The following is a 20,669-nucleotide window of genomic DNA, read 5'->3' on the forward strand; positions in this document are numbered from 1 at the left end:
TCTGCCTTTTTTTTTTCACAGCAAATTCGATGGAAGAACTAAAGGTCCTTTGCTACCTTGAAACCTGCCTCACGTCTTACTTTTTCTGCCTATGAAAACAGAACTCTCTTCTTGGGAGAGTCACAGCATTCTACCACGTGAGCCTGACGTTCACAGGCAGAGCCTGCTGGTTTGGGGACAGAAACCAGCCTTTGAGCACATCTATCTTGAGACTGATCTGTCCAGGGGACATTATCCACAGGCCAGTAGCTAAAGGCTTTGTCTCTCAAGAAAGGTGCTCTGCACCGGTGCTTGTGGACAGGTAGGAGCCCATCCTGGATAAGATGTCTCGTGATCAGAGAAAAGTGACCACTCCAGAAGTGCATCTGGACTAACAGCCACAGGTGTCTCAGGATGGTTGTGACATTCCTGTGTCCTTTCAGCTGTTACTCCCCAGAATCTGGTGTTGGACATGGGCATCTCTGCTCTAAGGGAGTCAGAACTAAACTGACTCTCCAGGAGCCTCAGGAAGGGATATCAGTATTTCTCAGAACCTGCTGGAATCCAGACCCAAGTTCGATGACAGACACTTCCTAGACATTGTGTACCTTCAGCCAGTATCCACCTGTTGTCCCTGTCAACTCTGTGTGGGGACGTGTGAGGAACACTGCCTGGGTGGTGAGCCATCTGCTTCAACATGTCCTCTGCTTCTGTGGCAAACACAGTCTTACATGGAATTCCCATTCACCAGTGCTGGAACGCTCTTCTTTTAGGCAAAAATTATTTCACCAGAAGCAGCCACAAGTAGCACCTGCGCTACTGTGGTAGTGCTTCCACTTAGATATCTCTGTAGAGGCCCTGTTAGCCTGCTGGGCACTTGACCAATACTCCATTCTGCCCTGTGCCTCCCTGAACCGGATTTTCCCAACATGCCTACACTCCTAATAAAACTGTTGCGTTCTTGGTGCCTCCTCTTCCCCATCTGGTTACTTAGTCCGTAATGATGACGTAAATGCACCTCTGACTGTCAGCAGCCTGTCATTGCCTCACATTATAGTGTCACAGTGTCCCAGCAAGGCAGGAGGACATGGTTAATAGCACTAGGCCAAGACACAGAACACCTGAGTTCTTGCCTCAGCAATCTTGCTGACAAACCAGTGCTAGGGAGAGGACCCTTATTCTGTGGACCCATCTTCATCTGTAGAAAAGCAGAACTGGAGTCTGTAACCGTGGCGTTCTACACACTGTGACAAGTGGATGGAGGGGAAGGAAAGCAGGTAATATACCCAGCACTTATCATGTTCTAGGCTAAGACTCTACTTAGCTAGAGGCAGTCTGAGCTGCAGGAATCATTTGACAATGTCTGAAGATACTTAACTGCCAAACTTAGGAGTATGTTGGTAAATATACTGTTGTACACAGGACAGGTCCCCACAGCAAGAATTATCCTGCTAAAAACATTAGCAACACCAGTGTTTAATCCTGCTTTAGGGATGGGTTCATGGCTTGCTACCACCATGGTAGAAATTGAGAACTGACTCATAAATTGTCTTTTGACCTTCACATGTCTGTATGTACACACTATGCATACAGATGTTAAAGATCTCTATTTTAAAGAATCTCTTGGATTTTGCAGTCATCTGCAATTCCAGGGAGCCTCATACTTGATTACTTTCCTCAGAGTCATTTCTCACTGTTGAAGAAATGGGTTAATTTGTTACTGTATCAGACTTAGTGGAGAAGCAGAACCACTGGGGGTGCAGGTGGCTATCCAAACTCCTGGTATACTTTGTTACAGGGATTTGACCTGAGTCAAGATGGTGGCTAACAGTCTGAATAAAGCCTTTACTTTTGTGTCTGGTGATAGACTGAATTTTTCAGGAAGAGAGGTGAGAGAGAGAAGATTGCTATAAAGTGAGGGACACAGGCTTGGCTAGAACTGAGAGTTACTGTCTTAGGGCTACTATTGTGATGAAACACCATGACCAAAGCAAATTGGGAAGGAAAGGATTTATTTAGATTATACTTCCATATCTCTGTTCATCAATGAAGTCAGGACAGGAATTCAAATGACAGGAACCTAGAGGCTGATGCAGAAGCACAGGTCACTTGCTGGTTTGTTCCTCATGACTTGCTCAGCCTGCTACTAGAACCAAGGACCATCAACCCAGGGACAGCACCACCCACAATGGACTGGCCATCTCCCATCAATCACTTATTTTAAAAAATGCCTTATAGCTGAATCGTACGGTTCCCTCCCTTCAGATACCTCTAACTTGTGTCAAGTTTACATAAAACCACCCAGCACAGTTACAAGCTAGGATGCATGCCTGTAATCTCAGTAGAGTAATATATTGCAGGAGCAGTTGGTGGTCTTTGTCATGGGATTGAATATGATCTGGCCCAGGAGTGAGCCCCTAAAGGAAGGTCAGGAACAGGTGGAGCAGTCACAGGTCTAGCTGCTGAACTACAGCAAGGCAGCCAACCAGGTAAGTAATGATGTGGCATTGCAACCCAAAACAGGAATTGGTTGCTATTTCATTTTGACATTCTGGATTGTTCACAACAGCTCTTGTGGTTCTCTCTAGCCAGAAACATACAAGGAAGGGATTCCAGAAAGCATTTTGGTTTCCATGTTTGGTTCCAACATAATCATGTTGCTGTGATACAAAGCTGTAATAGCGAATCCCTGTTTTTATGAGAATGTACAAATATGTGTCTAAAATTGATGTCTGCAGGATGCTGTATTAGTCATGCAGGTCTGGAAGGTTTTGAGTTCCTCTTTCCTTTAGAAGAGGAAACACCACTTGCAAGAGTAGAATGTGACATCCTGCTGTGTCCATTCCTGTAAGGGGACTAGAGAAGCCAAGCATAAAAGGTGACGATTGTACCATTCATTTTTATGAATGATGTGAAATATGTAAATCTGTATGTTGGAATCAACAGCGTTTCCAGGAGGTTGGAAGTACAGAGGAATGGGGAGTCACTGCTTAATGCAAATAGGATTTCTTTCTGTGGGTATAAAAATTGAGATAATCAGAGCTGGAGAGAGGGGTCATTGGCTTAGAGCACTAACTGCTTGTGATGGTCTGTGTGTGCTTGCCCAAGGAGTGGCACTAGTAGGTAAGGCCTTGTTGAAATAGGTGTGTCACTGTGGGTATGGGCTTTAAGACCCTTGTCCTAGCTGCCTGGGAGCCCATCTCCTCCTGTTTGCCTTTGGAATGAGATGTAGAACTCTCAGCTCTTCCTGTACCATACCTGCCTGGATGCTGCGATGCTCCTGCCTTGATGATAATGGACTGAAGCTCTGAACCTGTAAGCCAGCCCCAGCTAAACATTGTCCTTATAAGTGTTGCCTTGGTCATGATATCTGTTCACAGCAGTAAAACCCTAAGACACTGCTTCTCTGGTCTTGAGTTCAATTCCCAGCAACCACATGGTGGCTCACAGCCATCTGTAATATGATCTGATGCCCTCTTCTGGTATGTCTGAAGACAACTACAGTGTACTCATATAAATTAAATAAATCTTAGAGAAAAAAATGAGAGTCATACAGCATTCTGAACGTACTACTGAATCGTTCATTTTCAAATAATTTTATGTGAGATGAATTCACCACCTTTTTGTTAACCTGAAGAGATGTAGAAACTGAGTAGCTTTAAACTTTGATTCCAGCCTCAATTGCTACAAGACTGATTATTGAGTGTAAAGAGAAAGGGTAGTACAAAGGGCTATAGTAGAGTAACCTCGAGGCAGAGTGCTTGCCTGGCCACTGCAAGGCTTTGGATTCAGCCCTCAGCACCACAAGCTTCCTTTTGAGTGGTACAGCTCTGATATCTCAGCTTCATAGGATACTGAATCAAGGGGATCATATTGAATGAGTCACTATCTCAGAGAGGGACTGGCAGTATTGCCCAGCATGCACAGGTCCTGGTTCAGTTCTAGGTACTGGGGGGAAACATTAAATAATTGGGTTTATTGTTATGGGTGTGTGTGTGTGTGTGTGTGTGTGTGTGTGTGTGTGTGTGTGTGTGTGTGTAAGAGAGAGAGAGAGAGAGAGAGAGAGAGAGAGAGAGAGAGAGAGCACATAACAGCATCATTTATGTACCACCTTTAGGTGGGTTTTGGATTGAACCCAGGTCACTAAGCTTGCTTGTAAAGCACCTTTACCCACTTACCATCTCATGGGTTCTGTCAATTTCTATTTTAAAGCCGTGCTAAGATCTAGACGATACTCCCATCTGCAAGAGAATACAGAAATCTGCAACAGAATTCTGTAGGAAAAACAAGTCCCACCCTGGCCTGGCTTAGCATTCCTGCAGTGAAAGGCACCATGTCCTTCTGGCATCCAGGCCAGGGAAGTTTGCAGGCACGTCTTGCCCCCCTTTTTTTAAGACCAGAGACTAGAATGAACTAGTTGCTAAGGAGCTTAATGACAGCTCTTTTGGTGGCTCCTTCCTTATGTAGTTTCCACCTGCCCAGACCAGAGATCTTGAGGAGTATAGCATGACTAGTGAGAGAGGCATATAGATGGGGTTGTGTATGTCTAGACTTAGTTTCTAGGCTCAGAGTGCCCATGTAGATAAAGGGTCAGGGATACCCAGATTGAGCTCTTTTCTACCCTGCAGGGAGCATAGTTTACTGAAAATGGAGGTTTCCCATGAAATGAGATCCTGTGTGATCAACAATATTTCCGAAGTTCAAGCAATAGAAGGGAAAAGCTCCCAGCTGAGAAAACCCCTGAAACCTGTTACTCTCTTAACTCCTGCTGAAAATGTACCTATAATCAGCACCAGATAAATATTACTGTGAATTCCATTTTAGATTTCATGAATCCAGGATAGTGATAAGGAGTAATTTAGGAAACCTCTGTGACCCCATTCCAACAAGTTCAGATTCTGGAAGGAGAATGGTGCAGAAACACACCACCATGGGGACTCATGAGCTAGTCACACACACCACCATATTTAAGCACTCTGCCTGAACCCCTGCTGTCCAGAACAGGGAGTCATATTGTTTGGTATCTGTTACTGCAGGAATTGGTGCTTTGGAAATGGAAATGCTAGATGACCTTGAGTCTCTGAAGTTTGAGTTTGGGATTCCAGAGGAAGAACGGTACTGGCTGTATTTACAGGGCCGATATCGGGGATTGATGATCAAGGGCTGTGCCCATGCAGCCTTCTTTTGCAAATTGTTCTTTGCTTTAAGGTAAGCTCCTTGAAGAGAGACAAGCATCACTGCTCGGAACCCAAGGGACTTGCACTTTTTATATTGGAGGTGCAGTATGGTGGTGGTGGTGGGGGGGTTGTCTACATTCTGTCACTTCTGGCCTGAAATGACCAGCAAAATCCATACTTGTGTATACATAGTAAAGTTGGACTAGTGTGATCTCTACTAAGAGGACTGGGTGATTTATTTCATTCATTTATTCATGCATTTACTCTCCCAAAGCCAGCTTGCCTTCCTTCCACAACACTAACGACAGTTTATTATTGGCCTGTTACTTCAAAGAGAGGCAGTTACTTCTTCAGAGATTGGCCTAACTAACAGGAAAGCCACGTGGGACATTGCTATTCCTATATTCCAGATAGCTTGCTTGAAACCAAGACTATTGGGCCAGGTAGTGGTAGCTCTCCTGCCTTTAATCCCAACACTTGGGAGGCAGAGGCAGGTGGATTTCTAAATTCAAGGCTAATCTGGTCTACAGAGGAATTCTAGGATAGACACAGCTACACAGAGAAACACTATCTCAAAAACAAAAACAAAAACGAAACAAACAAACAAAAAAAAAAAACCAAGACAGAACATCAACAAGGGGCTAAAGAGGTGGCTCAGTGGTTAAGAGCACTGCCTGGTCTTTCAGAGGTTTTGAGTTCAATTCCCAGCAACCACATTGTGGCTAACAATCATTTATATTGGGATGCCTTCTGCCATGCAGGCATACATGCAAACAAAGCACTCTAAATAAAATCTTAAAAAACTAGAAACATAAACAAAACTGACAAACCCTTATCTAAACTAAGAAGAAATAAACCAAGTAACAATCAGACATGGAAAAGAAGCTGTGACAGCCAGCGGCTCAGGAAAGGATTGCCAAAAGATTGCCAAACATAAAAGCATTAGAAAATCTTAACACTTGTAAAGACTAATCATAAAGGCAAATACATATATATACATATATATATACATATGTATACATACATATATGTATGTATGTACACACACACACACACACACATATATGAATGAACAGACCTTTAACCATTAAGGAAATTTAACTGGTAATCAAAACCTCCCAACCAAGAAAGTCAACCAGATAGCTTAAACCTTGAAGAATTAACAATTTCGGCCCAGGAAGATGATTTGGCAAGTGAAGTACTGCTGGGCTATGAGTTCAGATCCCTCACAATCTAGTAAATGTAAAATACAAGTGTGCCTGGCAGCCTGCCCATTATCTCTGCTTTCTAGAGTCATAGACAATATGGTGATTGAATGATAATGAACCCAATAGGCTCACAGGAAATGGCATTATTAGAAGATAAGGTCTTGTAGGTGTGGCTTTGTTGGGTCTCTGGGGTTGGGCTTTGTGGTCTCAGATACCCAACAACTACCTTGGTGCGCAAACAAGCATCTGTATATGCAGTACACACACACACACACACACACACATTCTGCACATGCGGCACACATGAAAAAAATTAACAATTCCTTTTTTGTTGGTTTTGTTTTGTTTTTTGGTTTTTTGGAGACAGGGTTTCTCTGTGTAGCCCTGGCTGTCCTGGAACTTACTCTATAGTCCAGGCTGGCCTCGAACTCAGAAATCTGCCTGCCTCTGCCTCCCAAGTACTGGGATTACAGGCATGCGCCACCACTGCCCAGCTTTAACAATTTCTTTCAAACTCTAGCAAAAAAGTTAAAGAGGAGGGAACATTTTCAAACTTATTTTAGAGATAGCATTACCTTATTACTGAAATCAAGGATACTGTGAGAAAGGTACCAACCAGTATCCTTCATGGTTGGATATTGATGTGAGAATCTTCAACAAAATATTTGTTAGCTAAAATTACATTAAAAAGATTATGTACTGCTCAGCAGTGATGGCACGTCTCTTTAATCCCAGCACTCAGGAGATGGAAGCAGGTGGATCTCTGTGAGTCTACAGATCTAAGTTCTACAGAGAGAGCTCCAGGACAGCCAGAGTTGTTACCCCATCTCAGAAAACCAGTTGATTGATTAATAGGTAGATAGGTAGGTAGATAGATAGAATGGACCAATAAATAAATAATAGGAAAAAAGATTATGTACCACGAACAAGTAGAATTTATTCCTGGGATGCAAGGATGTTTCAATATGCAAAAATCAGTGTGTAATACATTGATGTATGGAAGGTTGACTGAGGTAAGATCCAGGTTTTTGCTTTCAATAACGAAATAATTTATACATGTAGACAAAAGATTAAGAAGCAAAGATTTTTTTTTGAAAGATGAAGTACTTGAGAAAGTGTATGGGGACCACACTGGGAGCTGTTGCCCTGCTGTTCCTTATAGACTTAAGATATCAACAAGAGGGAAATGTTTATGCAAATCATTGGACTAGGTCCACCTTTTATTATACTTAACTTATATACTCTTTCCGGAGATGTACTACTGTGCCTTCCAGCTTACCATTTTCATTATAACATACAGGAGATGGCTAATCTTGGTTGTCTGCTGGGCATTTTTATGAGGAATTATCCTAATCAAATGATTTGAAGCAGGAAGACCCATCCTACACCTGGACCACACCTGGTGGCCGTGCTCAAAGAAGAACCCAGAAGAGGGTTTTGTCTGATTGCTCTCATTCTTAATTTGTTTATCCTGGTGCTGTTGCCAGTATTTAAGTCCAACTTCTTTAGGATTCCGATGTAGACCTAAGACCTCAGCAGAAATCCTCTCCAGTGTCTGATTGGACTGTGGAGAGATCTCATGGATATCTCCTCATGGACTGAGTAGCTGTTAAATTCTCAGCCTTTCTGTTATGAGACAGCCATTGTTGGACTACCAAGACCATGTTCTGTAAACTAGTCCAATAAGTCACACATGTGCACACATTCACGCATGCATGTGCACACACACACACATACTTTATCAGTTCTGTTCCTTTAGAGAACCCTGATACAAAATTTATTAGTGATTTGAAGCCATAGGACTTACACAATGTGTCAATTTTCCTTTATTCATTGAGTACCAGCAGTGGAAGGTTCCCAGGAAAGAGTATTAGCGAACTGCACATGCTCAGGAGTTTTGTTGTTTATGGTGATTTTTAAAATCCAGGAGAACATCAGAAAGGTGAAATTTCTTTCTTTTCTATTTACATGACATGGAGAGTGGCTTTCCCTCATTTTGTGTAAAATGAGGAGGAGATAGTGTAACGGAAGAGTTAGTCACAGTCTCTGATTTCTGACTTTCTGCCTAGAGACCCTTTTGCAACATCACATTAACTGAAGGAAATATGAAGGTCACATGATTTCAGCCAATGCAGAAAACTTAGTAACAAAAGTCTGTATTTTGCCAGGATCACAATAGTCACCAGCTGGAGATAGATTACTTCTGTGTACTCACAGCCATATATAGAAAGCCCAAGGGGGCATTATATTCAAAGCTGAATACTGAAAACCAGAAACAAGACAAGGATCCCCATGTTCAGCACCTCTATACAATATAGTCCCGGGAGTCACAACCGAGGCAATTAGGTTTTTAGAAAGAAATGGGCAGTGGTGGCACATGCCTTTATTTCTAGTACTCAGAAGGCAGAAGCAGGTGGATGTCTGTGAGTTCAGGGCCAGACTGGTCTACATAGTTCCAGAACAGCCAGAGCTACACAGAGAGTCCTTGTCTTGAAAAACAAAACAAAATCAGTATATATAAAGGCCTCTGGCAACTCAGCAATAGTCAATAACCTGATTTGTTTTTGGTTTTTTTGGGGGGGGGTTGTTTTTGTTTTTGTTTTTGTTTTTTGATTTTTTGGTTTTTTCAAGACAGGGTTTCCTCTGTTTAGCCCTGGCTGTCCTGGAACTCACTCTGTAGACCAGTCTGGCCTCGAACTCAGAAATCTGCCTGCCTCTGCCTCCCAGAGTGCTGGGATTACAGGTGTGTGCCACCACCACCTGGCTAATAACCTGATTTTTAACCTAAGACTCCTTCAAAAATATATAGAAATGACCAACAAGTATATGAAAGGATGCTCAGTATTGGCAACTACCATGAAAATGCTAATCACAGCTACAGTGAGCTATTTTTCATACCTATTATGAATTTGACAGGACCAAGAATAATATAGATTATCTAGATTAGGTCGATTGTGGTGGGAAGACTCAATTTTACTGTGAGTGGTGCCATTCCAGGGGCTGGACCCAGGAGGGATAAAAACAAGAAAGTGAGCTGTGCACTAGCACTCATCACTCTGACTACCGACTGTAAACACAATGTGACAGCCTCCGCAAGCTCCTGTCTCCAAAAGTTCTTCACCATGATGGGGACTATACACCCAACTGTGGGGGGGGAAACAACCTTGTGATCTGAATGAGAATGGCCCCTATAGGCTCATACGTTTGAATGTTTGGCCTCCAGTTGGTGGAACTGTTTGAGAAGGATTAGGTGGTGTGGCCTTGCTGGAGAAGGTGTCACTGGGTGGGCTTTGAGATTTCAAAAGACTCAAGCTTCCCTGGTTAGCTCTCTTTGTCTCAGCAGCTGCTCCAGGGCCTGTTTGCCTTCCGCTGCCAAGCTCCCCACTGTGATAACACTGCACTCTAATCCTCCTGAACCATGAGCTCCAAATCAAATCCTTTCTTCTATTTCTCTATTGGCACAGCAATAGAGAAGTAGCTAAGACCCTTAAGACACTTTCACTGGGTATCACAGTAACAAGACAAACCACTAATAGAATGGATAAACCCCTGTGTCATGTCTGTCAAGAGCGGTGTCTCATACCTGTAATCTCAGCACTCAGAAAGCAGAGGTAGGGAAACCAGAAACTTAAGGCTAGCCTGGGCTACATGAGACTCTTTACAGCACAAACTGTTTTATTTACATACAATGGAATATTACTATTAGGCCTCAAGAAGGAAATTTGTTAAGGTAAGAATTGGTTGAAGCTTGGGGACTCCATTGTACCTGCAAAATGATAATGCTGCATGATTCCACTTTATACGGTGCAGCTAAAGCAGCTAGACAATGAACAGTGAAGATGGTAACTGCCAGATGTGCAGAGGGGGAGCAAGCTGTTCAGGAATAAAGTGTCTGTTTTGCAAGGATGCAAAGGGCCTAGATATCTGTTACACAGCAATATGCACAGACTCAAATATACTGTGTACTTACGTCAGTGATTATGCACTCTAGCTGACAAAACACAGACCAAAAAGTCCAGAAAGTTAGTGCACAGTGTGCCATACATAACCGTCTGATGCACAACAGCCGCAGTGATGCTTAGAGTCAGCCAAGTGCGAGCTGTGCAGACTTCGTGTATAAGGATCCAGGAAAACGTAAGAAACAAACAACAACCTTTCCGTCCAGCTTTGGCCCCTTGGAAAAGGAATGTACTTTTTCAGGACAAAGCTTTTCTTCCCTGGTAGGGCCACAGAAACAGCTTCCTACCCAGATGCCTCATTTCTTAAGTAGTATGTTGACATCAGGTTCCCCTTGGAAAAAAATTAAAGAACCTGACACACTGCTACAGAAAACTATGGCACGCACGTACATACGTACGTACGTACGTGCATTTATGTGTGTCTGTTCATTCTCCAGCAAATTACTGCAGGAACTGCCACGCACAATACATCCCCGGACTGTATCGTTTGATGCCGCCGCTATGGAGGATGAGAAGCTAACCGTGGGCATCATTGGATGTGGCCACCTTGGAAAGCAGCTGACTAATGTACTGCTGAAAGTCGTCCCTGTCCCTCCTGAGAACCTGCAGATCTCCACTAGGAGGCCAGACTCGCTGGGTGAGGACCTGAACAGTGGGTGTGGGGCTGCATAGAGTTAACAAAGCCGTCTCAAAAGGTGCCTTCAAGCAGGGTTCCCTGCTGGCTGGCCCTCAGGTATAAACTTGTTGGTTAAGATGTCTTTTCTCCACTTATTATAGCTGTCCCTCCTTGGTGCAAAGTATCTTTCTGGGTATGAGATATGGAGATGTGGAGGGGAGTTGGGTTCATATAGTATTCAAATCTAACTGGAATATTAGTCTAGAAAAAAAATTACCAAATATTTACATTCAGCCTTATATTTTTAAAAATGTCATTTGAGTACAAAAATATTTACAGTGATTCTAGGTATTGACCAATGTGATAGAAACAAGAATAGTGATTGCTTTTGAGGAAATGGAGTGAAGAAGCAGCCCAAAGAACACTCTGGGGAGAAGGAAATATTTTGCATCTGGGAGAGTGGTTCTCAACTTGTAGGTCATAATCCCTTTGGGTGTGTCAAATGACCCTTTTATACGAGTTGCCTAAGGCCATCAGAAAACACAGATACTTACAGTTCATGACAGTAGCAAAATTACAGTTAGGAAATAGCAACAAAAATAATTTTATGGCCAGATATGGTAGCACATGCTTTTAATCCCTGCACTTGGGAGGCAGAGAGAGGTGGATCCCTGTGAGTTTAAGGCCAGAGTGGTCTACAAAGTGAGTTCCAGGACAACCAGGGCTATTACACAGAGAAACCCTGTTTTGAAAAACCAAAAAATATATAACAACAACAACAACAATAATGATAAATTTTATGGTTGGGGTCACCAAAACATGAAGAACTGCATTAAAGGGTCGCATCATTAGGAAGGTTGAGAATCGAGCTATGGGCTACATGAACGTATGCCCTTGTTAAAACTATTCAAGATGGATACTTCAGAATTCCATGTGGTACCATTCTGCATGTAAATTACTCTACAATAAAATGCAAAATAACAGTGCAAAGCAGTATGCATACAGTAGAAAAATTACCCTTGGAAGAAGGAAGACTAACCACCTGTACGCTTCTTACCCAGCCTATTGTCATCCCTTAACCCCTTTTCTTGGAGTATATTGTATACTGGCTTTATACCTGATTCATTGGAAGTGCATTTTCTATCACTTAACATAACAACGATTTTTAAGCCTTTTCACTGCCCAGGTGGGCTTTGAGAGCACTCTCTCCCTGGTGTGTGTGACCTTATGGGGTGTGCTTGCTGTCCCCAGTGTCTGGGCATTCTGGAGAGAAGATGGGGCACAGCTGCAGCTGTGAGTGCTTTGTGCTCCTCCCTTCCCCCCCCCTTTTTTTGTTTTGTGTTTTAGAGACAGGGTTTCTCTGTGTAGTCCTGGGTGTCCTGGAACTCACTCTGTAGACCAGGCTGGCCTCGAACTCAGAAATCCACCTGCCTCTGCCTCCCAAGTGCTGGGATTAAAGGCGTGTGCCACTACTGCCCGGCTTTTCCCCCCTTTCTTTTCTTTTCTTTTTTTTTTTTTTTTAAGATTTATTTATTATATGTAAGTACACTGTAACTATCTTCAGATACTCCAGAAGAGGGCATCAGATCTTGTTAAGGATGGTTGTAAGCCACCATGTGGTTGCTGGGATTTGAACTCAGGACCTTCAGAAGAGCAGTCAGTGCTCTTAACCTCTGAGCCATCTCTCCAGCCCCCCTCCCTTTATTTTCTTCTCAGGATTTAATATTTATTTCTTTGAAAGATTAATCTTATTACAAAAAGGTGATTTTTTGGTTTTTCAAGACAGGGTTTCTCTGTGTGGTCCTGGCTGTCCTAGAACTCACTCTGTAGACCAGGCTGGCCTCGAACTCAGAAATCCTCTTGCCTCTGCCTCTCAAGTGCTGTGATTACAGGCTTGCACCACCACGTCCAGTCAAAAAGGTGATTTTTAAACTCATGTTACATTCCTATTATATGCACATTAGAGATAAGATTCCAAGCGAGAAGGTGGTGGCACATGCCCGGTTTCCCATCACTCAGGAGGCTGAGACAGTTAAATTTCTTAGTTTGAGGCCAGCCTGGTGTACAGAGTGACTTCCAGGACAGCCAGGGCTACCGAGAGAAACCTTGTCTCAAAAAAAAACCCCAAAACAACAACAACCAAAAAACCCCCAAAACAAACAAAAAAACCCAACAACAATGACAAAAACAAAACAAACAAACAAACAAAAAAACCCTAAAAAACAAAACCAAATTGGTTTCTAGCTGCACAAGCCCTCTATGCACAGTGCAAGGGAACAGCAATAATCGCCGTCAGCTTTTGTATCAGCGGTTCTCAGCCTTCCTTGTGACCCCCAACAGTAAAACTATTTTTGTTGCTACTTCATAGCTACTACTGTTTGCTACTGTTATGAATCAAAGTGTAAATATCTGATATGCAGGATATCTGATATTTGACCCCTGTAAAAGGGTTGTTTGATACCCCCAAAGGGTCACGACCCACAGGCTGAGAATCACGGTCACATGCATATCAAAGACTGATGGCTGCCCGTTCCCTAACCGATCTTCATCTTGTCCTGAGAAGGCATATACCTCTCTGATATCTTTCACAAGTTTTTCAGCTTGTCCTGAGAAGGCATATACCTCTCTGATATCTTTCACATGTTTTTCAGTAATACTTAAAGCATACCAGATGGAAGTATACATTTTAAACCCTTACTTTTGAAAATACAGATTCTAATAATGATAATTAAATAATTAAGCATCTGTGTGTTTAAAGCAGTTGTACAAGTTATCACATACACAGAGACTTTTGTCTTTACACTTATGAATATCTTACTCTTGTTATGAACATATTACAAAAACGGTTAAACCTTCCCCGATTCCTCCCGGTTTCTGTGACACATTCTCTCATGCTTCTGACTTTACCCACTCACTAAAGACAGTGAGCTATGTAACTTTCAGTGAGCCACATAGCATCCTGAAGCCTCACTTTGCTCATCTTTAATTACAGGAACTATCCTCAGAAGCAAGAAGCTCCTTGTGAGCGTCCCTTAAACAACACTCGGAAAGCGCTGTGTAGAGTATCTGGCAGGTGCTAACTCTTCAGTAAACCGAACCAGAATGCTTCTTAGAGATTCTTTTTCTAGCTCACATTAGGAAATAAAAAATAAACCCACCCAGTATTTGTTCTAAAATCAAGACAACAGGAAACACATAATAAGCCAAGCTCTGTCCCTTTGGCGCCAGCTGCTTTTGCAAAGGGGTTGAGGGTGGGGTGGGGCTTCTCTGCATAGTTCACTGAGGCTTCCAGGTACCAGCGTCTGGTTTCTGTGGCAACGTGACTTAGGTTGCTTACAAGAAACACAATTACCGCCATCTTCTCCTCACAGCTGCTGTGCAGGTCAGACTTCTTTGCATTCATGTGTTCTTTCTCCCTCCCAGTTGAGTTACGGAAACAAGGTATCCGGTGCGTCTATGACAACGCTGCTGTGGCAAGCTGGGCCAAAGTGTTGTTCCTCTGCTGTCTGCCGGCCCAGCTGCCTAACATCTGCCTAGAAATTCAATCCAAACTCGAGAAGTCCTGCACCGTGTACAGCTTTGTATCCGCCATTCCGCTACCCAGGTATCTTGTCAGGATGAGAAAGAACAAACAGAACTCATAGCGCTACCTCTTGGAGTTAGTCCTTCTCAGTAAAGAGGAGGAAGCAGCTTGACCTGTGGAAAGACCCACCAGCCTTTCTAGTTCTATCTCCCTCCAGTTTTACACAAACAACACTCAGGACCGGGATGATTTTCCCTGTCTAAAATGTTGATGGTCTGTTGTTTCCCAGTATTCCATTCTCACTTGGGGCATCAATGAGAAAACACCAGAGAACAACATGAAAAGCTACTAAAAATACACATCAAACATTGTTTTTTTTTTATTTTTTTATTTTTTTATTTTTTTTGTACTCTTGCATCTAGCCAAGAGCTAGGCACGTGATAACATTCCGTAAATATTAGGTGAATGGCTGAACAACCTAATTAATCAGTGCCCTGAGCACACGGTGGGCCCACATCCTGTTGGCGGAGCAGTGGCTTGCAGGGCAGGGCCTGCGGTCTGCCCGGATTCAGATGCAGTAGATTGGAGAGTCACTTATTCCAGTCTGTTCACCCTATCTTTGTGGCTTCCAGGCTGAAAAGTTTACTGAACCACACCAATATCTTGCGGCCCCAGTACCAGTTTGTTGAGGAATTTGACAACATCTGGGGAGAGAATGAGGAGGTCCCAACTACTCTCAAAGATACGACGATTATCCGGGGTACCTGCCCCTACAATAATCTCGGTAATGACACAACTGTTAACTATTTCTGAAATTCTTTTGATAGTTGCCTTCTATAACTCTCTCTCTCTTTCTCTCTCTCTCTGTCTCAGACTCTCTCTGTCTCTCTCTCTCTCTGTATGTGTGTGTGTGTATGTGTGTGTGTGTAAAGCACAAAGCAGATACATTCTTAGTCATTGGAGTTTGGAATGCAAAGAGCTTAGTAGGAAAAAGCAACCCTTCTTAGGCAGCACGGAAGGAGCCTAATTTTTGGATCCTTAAGTCTAGGCTAGAAACAACCAGGGAAAATAGTTTATGTGAGCAAGAGAATGAGCTGGGCTTGGGGTTCATGCCTCTAACTCCAGCATTGGAGAGGAGGAGACAGGAGAATCAGGGTATTGAGATTCTTCAGCTATATAACCAGTTTGAGGGCAGCTAAAGCTACATGTGAACCTATATCAAAATACAAGACCCAAACCAACCAAAACCAAACCAAGAAAAACAACAAAACAAAAAACAAAGCAACAACAACAAAACCCAGGAGAATGCAATGTCTGGGACAAAAAAAAGGGGGGGGGGGTCAGGGTTCCCTTTAATCTTGCAGTATTCCCTAGTTCCTTCCCGCTGTGGGCAGGGGCCTTTGTGCGAGCCTTCTGTCCTTAGCACTGCCTTAGTCCATTCTGCTCCCCTTTGCTGTGATCAACACAGGATGTGCTGTGAAAGGGCAAATGGGCCTCTTCGTCAAGGAGTAAAGAGTGTCACTTCGTCTCCTGTCACATCGACAACCAATTAGGAGAAAAGGTGGCAATGGTGGCACACACCTTTAATCCCAGCACTTGGGAGGCAGAGGCAGATTTCTGAGTTCGAGGCCAGCTTGGTCTACAGAGTAAGTTCCAGGAAAAAGAAAGAAAGAGAGAGAGAGAGAGAGAGAGAGAGAGAGAGAGGAGAAGGGGCTTCACAGTCACAGTCTGGGTTTCTTCTGGGTTCCCTGCAACTTACCCCCCCCACTTACCCCCCCCCCCCCCCCCCCCCCCGCTGTGCTCACTGTGACCCTCCTTCTGTCCAGGGGGAGTCATCCTCAACGTCAAGTGGCTGGAGGGGCTGTGCTATGCCCTCATCAACGTCTGTACGGCTCAGAGCGTGTTTCACTCCCAGGTGCTGAAGCTTCTAAACAAAGTGCTTCTCTCTGTGCACTTAGAAAGCTGCAAGACAGACCCAGCATCCTGCCCCAAATTTCAGTTAACAGATTTCATGAACAAAAGCTACGTCAGGAACTTGTACCATAAAAGGTAAAGAAGTGTCAAACATCTGAATCTGTCTCACAGTTTTGTTTTAACCTATGCTGTTTGTTTGTTTATGAGACAGGGTTTCTCTGTGTAGCCCAGCTATCCTGGAACTCACTCTGTAGATCAGGCTGGCTTTAAACCCAGAGATCTGCCTGCCTCTGCCTCCCAAGTGCTGGGATTAAAGGCCTACAGCACCACTGCCCAGGTAACAGATTCTTTTAAAAAACATTTCTTTGTGAAGGGACTTATGGAGAACAGAGATAAGCCTATAGGAGTCAGGTACTCTTCACCATGTGGATTCTGGGATCAAAGTCAGATTGTCAGCTTGGCCACAAGCTCCTTTACCTGTTGAGCCCTCTCGTCTACCTCACACATGCTTTCCTTTCATCCTTTCACGGTTTTCTCCTTGTCTCGGGTTTTCTTTTTGCGCTTTCTTTGTTTATTTTATGCATATGATTACACTGTCACTGTCTTCAGACACACCAGAAGAGGGCATTGGATCCCATTACAGAGGGTTGTGAGCCACCATGTGGTTGCTAGGAATTGAACTCAGGACCTCTGTAAGGGCAGTCATTGCTCTTAACCACTGAGTCATCTCTCCAGCCCTCGTTTAATTGTAGTCTGTCCCTATCTGGTCCAGAACTCAGCAGGTTTAGGCTGGCCTTGAACCCGCACCAATCCTCTTATCTGCCTCCCCCTGCGGGGTTACAGGCATATTCCACCACACCACATCTGTAACAGAACATTCTCATTTTAACTATGTTTAGCTCAGTCTCTCTTTCATGGAGCCTCCCTTTCATGTGAGTGGCAGGTGATCCATCCTGATTGGTTGGGCTAAACCACTCCCGGGATGGTAGAGCACTCTTTCAAGTGTGTCTGTGATGGGATTTCCAGAGATAATTAAATAAGGGGAGAAACCTGTCCGGAATGTGGGCAGTACCATTGGATAAACCGAAGGTCACAGCAGAAAGCTGGCCTTTGAGAGCACAGGCAGTTAGTTTCTGGCTCTGCTTTCTGACACAAGGAGGTGCACCTCCATGTTCTGCCTCAACATAGTCCCAGACTCAAAGGAACAAAAAAAAAACCGATGGATGGAAACCTTTGACACTTTGAGCCCAAATAAATCTATTCCTTTTTTATAAAAAAAAAACGATTTTATTGTTCTGTGTGTGAGATGTGTGCATATATGAGGAGGTCATTGAGCAACTAGTGGGAACTGGCTTTTTCTTCTGGGATGAGGCTTCTGTAGCAAGTGCTTTCACCTGCTTGGTCATCTTGCTGGCCTTTTTTTTTTTTTCTTCTCCTCTTTCCTCTTCTTTTTTTCTTCCTCCTCTGCTTTCTTCTTCTTCTTCTTCTTCTTCTTCTTCTTCTTCTTCTTCTTCTTCTTCTTCTTCTTCTTCTTCTTCTTCTTCTTCTTCTTCGTTTGCACATGTGTGTTTGCATCTGTGTGTTTCCATGTGTGCGTGTGTTTGTGTGTACACATGTGCAAGTCTGAAACTGATGTCAGGAATCATCGTTGACTTCTGTCTTTACTCTTCATTAAAGCTGGAGATCATGATGGGGCTGGTCTAGGTAGCCATCTTGCTCTGGTGACTCCTGCCTCGACTTTCAGAGGCTAGAACTACAGCGCTGTCAGCACACCCAACTGGAATTTGCATAACTTCTGGGGATCCAGACTCTAGCCTTTACTCTTTGGGGAGCAAGTGCTTTAACTGACGAGCCATCTCACCAGCTCATTTTCTCCTCTTTATCTGGTGATGTCAGGTATTTGGTGACAGCCCATGGAAAGTATAATGTTATGGTAAAATAAAGAGTCTCTGCTGGTGGGGTGTGGTAGCACACGCCTGTATGCCAGCGTTAGACTGAGGCAGTGACTGCCAGTTTGAGACAATGCCTCAAAGAGAGAGCAAGTTAGCCTGATGACAGTCAAGGCCAAGCCCAGGGTAATCTAGGTTTCTTCCTGTTATCTTTTAGTTTTCCCATTTTGTATTTTGCATTTAAGTCTGTGACACACTTTCCACTCAACTTTTGTGAAGGGCATCAGCTCTCCCTTTAGTTTGCCATTTTCATGTGACTATTTAGTGGCTTGAGTGCCCTTTGTCAGGGCAACTAACTGCAACTGCTTGGGTCATTTCTTCGTGCTCTGTTCTGTCTGGTTGATGTAGGTGTCTGCTCTTGCAGTTTGATCACTACAGCTTTATAATGCATCTTAAACTGGGCAGTACTGGTCTGACTCCACCCCTCTCTTTCCACAGAGTTGGCTAGTGTGAGTGTCTGGTTTCCTACATTAACTTTAGAATCAATTTGTCACTATCCGATATAACATGCTGGGACTTTGACTGGGACTACACTGAATCTACAAATCAAGTGGAGGAGAATTGACATCCTGACAGTCTTCTTATCCACGAAAATGAAATTTCTCTGCTTGTTTGGTTGTTTGGTTTCTTTCACCAGAGTTCTGCTTTCCCTGTATAGATCTTATGCATGTTCTAGATTTATATTAAAGTATTAAATTTTAGGGCATCAGTATAATTGGTTATAATTGGTGATTTCCTGTAGCTTTAGAATGTGTCTGGGTGTAGCTTTTTTAGTCATTTTATTATTGGCATTTATCCTGCTTGGTTTTCTTAGCTTGCCACCCAGACCTATAGCTTGATATATATTAATATGTGGAAACTTTCAATCATTATTTCAAGTATTCTGCTCCTTACTCTCTTCTTCTTCTGGTATTATCTGTCTTTTGGTCTGTCTATCTATCTATCTATCATCTATCGATTACCTGTGATATATATATATATATATATATATATATATATATATATATATGCCTATCAGTTTACTTGATGTATATATATGATTTATATAAATCATATGTAAGCATATATAAAACATACAAGTATATATAATATATAAGCATATATGTATATATTATGTCACACACATACATGTAAAACATCTTCTGTGCTCAGTCCATACAGCTCCACCATTGCTGTTCTTTTTTACTTTACACATCTAGAAATCTCTATAGTTATATAGTCAAGTTCAGAGGTTCTTGCCTCCATCTGGTTTTTTTTTTTTTTTACACCTAAGTTGTATGTATTAAACAGACTTGAAGAAAGTAATGTTATCTCTTTTTTTTCCCACCTAGGCCTTTCCCCTGGTTTGATCTGACAACTGTACAAACCAAGGAAACTCCCTTTAGCCAGCACATCTCAGCCACTCGTTCTCTTCAGGACCATATTAGTCTTCTGTATTGTGAATCATTTGACCTCTCCATAAGCGAAGAAGAACTGCCTTATATTTCCACAGTTATTCAACCCCTAGAAGACGACGAATGACGGAGAGCCATGAATTCTGTTTGACACCTGGGTGAAGAATAAAACTGAGATCCTCCTCTGTACATCAGTCCTCTTGGGTGATTCTAGTTCTCAGAAACAATCTAGTCCGCTGCTTCTCCCAAAGGCCTTGTTAAGACAAGCTCATTGTCTTCGACATGCTAAATCCAAGCAGTTATGCCATAATTAGACAATCAAACACCATAGCTTCTTCTCCTGGAAAATGATAAAGTTTGATTCTCCAACTTTTTCTGGATAGATAAGTAAATGTTGGGTGAGCAATCATAGTTGAATTATGATTAATTCATGCTTGTTTTAGTTATTTAGTTTGACTCTTCTAGGATGGTTATTTACAGCTATCCACATTTAAACCATTAAAACCCATAAAAATTATAGAAATAATACTGGTAAATATGTAGCTCACTGGTGTGGAGTGCTTGTGTAAGATGCTCAGAACTGTGTGTTTTTATTTGTTAGCATCCCATAAATTTGGTGACATGGCACTTGCTTTCAATCCTAGCACTTAGGAGGTAGAGGCAGGAGCATTGGACACTGAAGATTATCCTTAGCTACACAGAGAGTTTAAGGCCAGCCTTGATCACAGGAGACCACGTCACAGAAAAACCATGAAAGAAACAAAACAAATCACCAGTCCCAACAGCAACAGGAACCAACTAGAGTTGATTGTGGTGACACAGATCTACAGACCTGGTGCCAGGGGTCTGCAACGGGAAGATGGCAAGTTCCAGGCCTGTCTCGGGCCTCAGGTGAGACCATCTTAAAACAGACAGATACAGGCTGAGCAGTGGTGGCGCACGCCTTTAAT

The 20,669-nt window shown here is 42.9% G+C and overlaps 2 protein-coding genes across 2 annotated transcripts in view; both read left to right on the forward strand.

Moving 5' to 3' along the window:
* Positions 1-946, forward strand: part of Vipas39 (VPS33B interacting protein, apical-basolateral polarity regulator, spe-39 homolog) — a 28,218-nt gene extending 27,272 nt beyond the window's left edge. Inside the window, exon 20 of the mRNA XM_052185328.1 lies at positions 22-946. Within this exon, the coding sequence (XP_052041288.1) occupies positions 22-42 (21 nt within the window). The 3' untranslated portion in view covers positions 43-946. The remainder of the gene's footprint in view (positions 1-21) is intronic.
* Positions 947-1,052: 106 nt separating this feature from the next.
* On the forward strand, positions 1,053-19,905 carry Noxred1 (NADP dependent oxidoreductase domain containing 1). Its single transcript, XM_052185336.1, has 7 exons — positions 1,053-2,468; positions 5,016-5,187; positions 10,761-10,960; positions 14,363-14,543; positions 15,095-15,246; positions 16,289-16,511; positions 19,657-19,905. Exons 2-7 carry the CDS (start codon positions 5,033-5,035, stop codon positions 19,844-19,846), a joined length of 1,101 nt encoding a protein of 366 aa, XP_052041296.1. The 5' UTR covers positions 1,053-2,468; positions 5,016-5,032; the 3' UTR covers positions 19,847-19,905.
* Positions 19,906-20,669: the final 764 nt, after the last annotated feature.

This window comes from Apodemus sylvaticus, chromosome 6 (genome assembly GCF_947179515.1).
Source record: "Apodemus sylvaticus chromosome 6, mApoSyl1.1, whole genome shotgun sequence".
NCBI lineage: Eukaryota > Metazoa > Chordata > Mammalia > Rodentia > Muridae > Apodemus > Apodemus sylvaticus.